The 4,446-nt window shown below is 59.7% G+C and overlaps 1 protein-coding gene across 3 annotated transcripts; it reads right to left on the minus strand.

Annotated features, from left to right (window-relative positions):
* Positions 1–4,446, minus strand: CDKN1A (cyclin dependent kinase inhibitor 1A). Of its 3 annotated transcripts, none has more exons than XM_034069928.1 (3): positions 4,394–4,446; positions 1,869–2,270; positions 1–1,382 (listed from the first exon to the last, which is right to left on the minus strand). In XM_034069928.1, exons 2-3 carry the CDS (start codon positions 2,260–2,262, stop codon positions 1,333–1,335), a joined length of 444 nt encoding a protein of 147 aa, XP_033925819.1. In that variant the 5' UTR covers positions 2,263–2,270; positions 4,394–4,446; the 3' UTR covers positions 1–1,332. The 3 variants fall into 3 exon arrangements, with proteins under 3 accessions (XP_033925819.1, XP_033925820.1, XP_033925821.1); XM_034069929.1 differs by having other exon boundaries at positions 4,397–4,408; XM_034069930.1 differs by having other exon boundaries at positions 4,385–4,406.

Below are 4,446 nucleotides of genomic sequence, written 5' to 3' on the forward strand. Positions count from 1 at the left end.
TACACGAGATGAGCGTTTATTCAGAGTTAACATTTGGAATCAAACAGGTATTTTTTTCCCTTCCCCCCACATAGTTAATAGCCTTTTTTATATAAATAAACATTAGTGCTGGGAGCTCACCAGCTTCACTGACAGCAAAGTGCATCGTGGTGCAAGGAGGGAGGTTCACCCTTTTCTACCTGGAACCATCTTGCACCAGTTTCCAGAGCCCAAATCCAGCAGAGCAGGAGATGAACCCTATGAAAGTGCTGAGACCTGACAGTGTCGAGTCCCTCAAGAACAGGGACTGACCCTTCGGCACTGGAACAGAGCAGCCCTCGCCCCAGGACATCCCTTGGTCCCAGAGGTGCTGGAAGCCGCTCATTCTGCAGAGGCAGGTGAGGGGCTTCCCCCAACCCCAGCCCCAAAAGAGGAAAAAAGTCCAGGAAAATAGGCAAAAAAAGCTACAATTTCTCAATTTCTTCTCTCAGTATCATCCCTGCTGGGGAGCAGGACTCCATCCCAGAGCAAGCCAACAGCAGGAACAGGAGCTCCCCAGCGCAGTGTCAGTGTTGAAAGAGGCAGGAACACAAGGGCAAGCAGCACCACTCAACAAGCCAAGGGCAGGAAGGGGAGGCTTGGGTCAGCAGCATCCAGGGGACCCCAAAGCCTCCCCCAAGCAGCGTTGGTCCTGCAATGAGCACAGCACTGGGGATCTCCAGCAGCTGTCATCCTCTGCAGCCTGTCTGATGGGTGACACCACCAGTGAGTCACCCCAAGGAAGGGCTGTCCAGGGAACAGCATTTCCTCTCCCAGGCAACCCCTACATCACACTTACACACATGGACAAGGGCTTGACACTGCTGGGTCCTTCCTGCCGGGAAGAGGGTCACCACCATGTGCCAGCAACTGGGGTGTCCCCTGGCCAGGCTGTCCCAGAGCTCTGCAATCTACATCAGGGACCCTTTCTTGGTGTCCCCCATAACCAGCCATCAGGCAGGAGAAGGACCACGGCTGGACAGGAGGATGGTGCAATGATGATGCTTGGTCCCACCAGCACTGGGCAAAGGATACACTTTCTTCTCTGCAGGCAGGGTAATGCCTTAGTGCCATCCAGCCCCCTTCAGTTCTCCTCCATCCCCTCTGTTGCGGCTACAAGCCACAACATGGGCTACTCATACATTGCACACAATAGAGGTCCCTCAGGACCCCAGACTACTCATAAATAGGGAACTACAGACTCTACATTGCTTCATAGACAGCTTACACAGTACAGAGTGGGGGGAAAGAGCCACGGACACCCCCAGGGAACATCAGCAGCTGTCCCCGATGGCAGAGGAGCCGAGCACCATGTCATGGCTTGGGCTTCTCAGGCGTGATCCTTCGCTTGGAGCTGTAGAAGTCTAGAGGGCAGAAAGAGAGGGTTGGGAAGTGCCTCCAGCCTGGTGGAAGCAATGGGGCAGGAAGAGGGAGGGAGGTGCTCCCAGGGAAGCTCCCCAAAACCCAGTGCAGGTGAGCTCCCTCTTACAGCCACCCCCCAAAGACCCTGAAGAGAAGAGCTGGCCACACTTCTGTTTGGTCTCACCTGCATTTCCACTCCAGGCCCTGATCTTACAGGACAGGATCAGACCATGGCAGCCAAAGGCGAACAACTATTCTGGGGCACCCTCAGCTATAAACCCCACAAGCCCAATCTAAAGGCCCTGCCTAAACCCCAGCACCCAAAAGACACCCAGTTTGCAGCCTTTCCCCTTGGAAGATGGGCTCTGCTTGCCCAGGAGAGGTGCAGTGGAAGATGGTCCCTTCCCATACCCAGGAGCATTCCAGCTCCCTCCATCCGTCCCTACCACAGCCACAACCCCAGGGTGTCCCCCACCTCCAGCACTCACCCTTGATGGTGGCCTGCCCGCGCTTCAAGCTCCGTGGGGCACCAGCCCTGTAACCCCCCGAGCTCTGCTGGGATCCCTCAGGGCAAACCCTGCTGAGGTGCTCACTGGAGGACACCAAGGAGCTCCTGCTCTTGCTGCTGGTGGCCCTGACCATGCTGTGGACCTCCTGGGGCAGCTCCTGGGGCAGGAAGACCCTTTCCCACTCGAAGTGTCCTTCCAAGGGAGTCTCAGTCTCAAAGTCAAAGTTCCAGCGCTGCTGAGCTTCCTCCAGGTTCTGCTTCAACAGGATCTCCAGGTCGTGCTGCAGCTGCTGGTGGTCCACGGGGCCAAAGAGGTTCCTGCAGACCTTGCTGTTGCAGGGCACCTGCCCGGCCTTGCTCTGAGACAGGGGCATCGTGGTGGCTGCGAGGGAACAGAGCACGTTACTGGGGTGCTGGACACGCCACGAGCAAGCCCGAGGGCCAGCACGTGTTCTACCAGAGCAACACACACGGTACCCAAGGTGGGACAAGCAGGGCTGGGCTCTGCACTAAGGCAGCATGGAGGGAACCCCCATCTGCCCAGTGCTCCTCTTGGGTTTTGGTGGGGTCTCAGAGGCTTGAGCATGACCGAGGTCAAACACAGCCTGGTACAGAATCAAACCAGGTTGGAAAAGACCCTTAAAATCATCAAGTCCATCATCCGAGGAATGCTGCAAGATAGGGAAGATGCACACGGTGATGGTCCCTCCTCCATCAAGTAAAGCCCTGCCAGGGCAGAGCATCCAGCATCGAGGCTGCCACTGGTTCCATCACAACCTGCTTCATTCCCCTTCCACACAGGCACAAGGCAAGTTGGCACATGGGCAAGTGAAGCAACAGGATGGTTTTCTAACTCATTTCTTCACTTCCAGAAGTGGCTCAGTGGCGAGGAAGCCTTTTGAGCAACTGCAGGAACATGCCACAAGCTTGACCACTGTTAACCACCCTCCTAATCTGCCAGAAGCTGTTGGGTAATCAGAGACACGACCCTGCTTGTGTTTGGTTTTGTTTTCCTTCACATCAGTGCCAAAAGCCGTGACCTTGGCAGTGAGTGGCAGAGCCTTCCCCTCAAACCACCCACTGCCATGAGAACCCTGTCACAGAGCAGAGCCAGCAACCCTCTGGGATGTGGTGCCCTTTGGAGCTAAGGCTTGACCAGCACTGAACCTGGCACAGGGTGCCCAGAGCAGCTGTGGCTGCCCCATCCCTGGCAGTGCTCAAGGCCAGGTTGGACACAGGGGCTTGGAGCAGCTGCTCCAGTGGAAGGGGTCCCTGCCCGTGGCAGGGGTTGGAGCTGGAGGAGCTTTAAGGTCCCTTCTAAACCAAACCAATCTGTGCTTTAAAACCAGATTCACAACCAACAGCATTCACGACCACCTTCCCCATGGCAAACCCAACCTGGGACCACACCAGGCTGGCCCCAGCCTCCTGCAGGGAAGGTTCTGCTGTAACTCAGCACCCCCATTCCCAGACATGGCAGTGGGCACTGGAGAGCCCCACATCCATCCCTGTGGTCACGCAGCCCCTCTGCCCTGCCCCAGTCTGCCCCAGTCTGGCCCCGCTCCCCACCCAGACGGGAGCATCCCGGGTAAAAATAGAACTCCAGCTTCCTCTGTGGTGGCAGGCGGAGCACAAGAGGGTGACCTCACTGCAGGGCAAGTCCCAGCATGTCCAGGCAAGCCCTGGCAGAGAGCAGGCAGGGGACGGGCACTGACACCCTGACCAGCACCCTCAGCCCTCCCTTTGTCAGGCACCATCTCCTACTCCTCAGATGCCACCTCGGGACAACAGCTTCACCCCAGCTCCTGGCTGCAGACAGCCGGGGCCACCAGAAGGAACGGAGCAGCCCCCGGTCCATGGGCCGGCATCACTGACACAGCCTCGGCAGAGCTGCGAGGCTCCCACAACCACCTGAGAACCGCAGGACTCCATCAAGGACGTGCTGCAGGTGCAGGGCTGTGCCGGAGCCTCACCCCGAGGAGGGCACGCCCAGGGAGGACCATCACCCCCCGCAGGCACCTGCGGCACCGCGGACCAGTTACACCAGTCGGGGAAGGGCTGAGAGCAGGAGGTGCGGGAGGAGCTGCAGCCCCGAGCCCGGACCCGGCGCCCAGAGCGCCTCTCTCAGGACCCCAATGAGCCCAAGGGGGATCCCGACGGCTCCGGAGCCCAGCGCACCCACGGGGGATGCTCCGCGGCGGGGCCGCTCCCGCTCCGCTCCCGCACCGCCAGGGGGCGAGCACGGCCCGGCCCGGGGCTCCCTCCCCTCGCACCCCAGCACCGGAGCCCGGCCCGGGGCTCCCTCCCTCGCACCCCAGCACCGGGGCCCGGCCCCGCTCCCTCCGCCCGTTCAGCGCTCCCCGGGACAGCGGCAGCTCCGGTGACCCCGTCACGGCGGAGGGAGCGGAGCCGCAGCTCTCCCCACCCCGGCCCCACTGCACTCACACTGTACACACCATACACCCCATACTCACACCATACACACCATACTCACACTGTACTCACCACCGCATTCACCGTCGCGTCTCCCGGCAGCCGGGGAGCTCCGCCCGGCTTTA

The sequence above is a fragment of the Melopsittacus undulatus genome, chromosome 16 (assembly GCF_012275295.1).
Source record: "Melopsittacus undulatus isolate bMelUnd1 chromosome 16, bMelUnd1.mat.Z, whole genome shotgun sequence".
Classification (NCBI taxonomy): domain Eukaryota; kingdom Metazoa; phylum Chordata; class Aves; order Psittaciformes; family Psittaculidae; genus Melopsittacus; species Melopsittacus undulatus.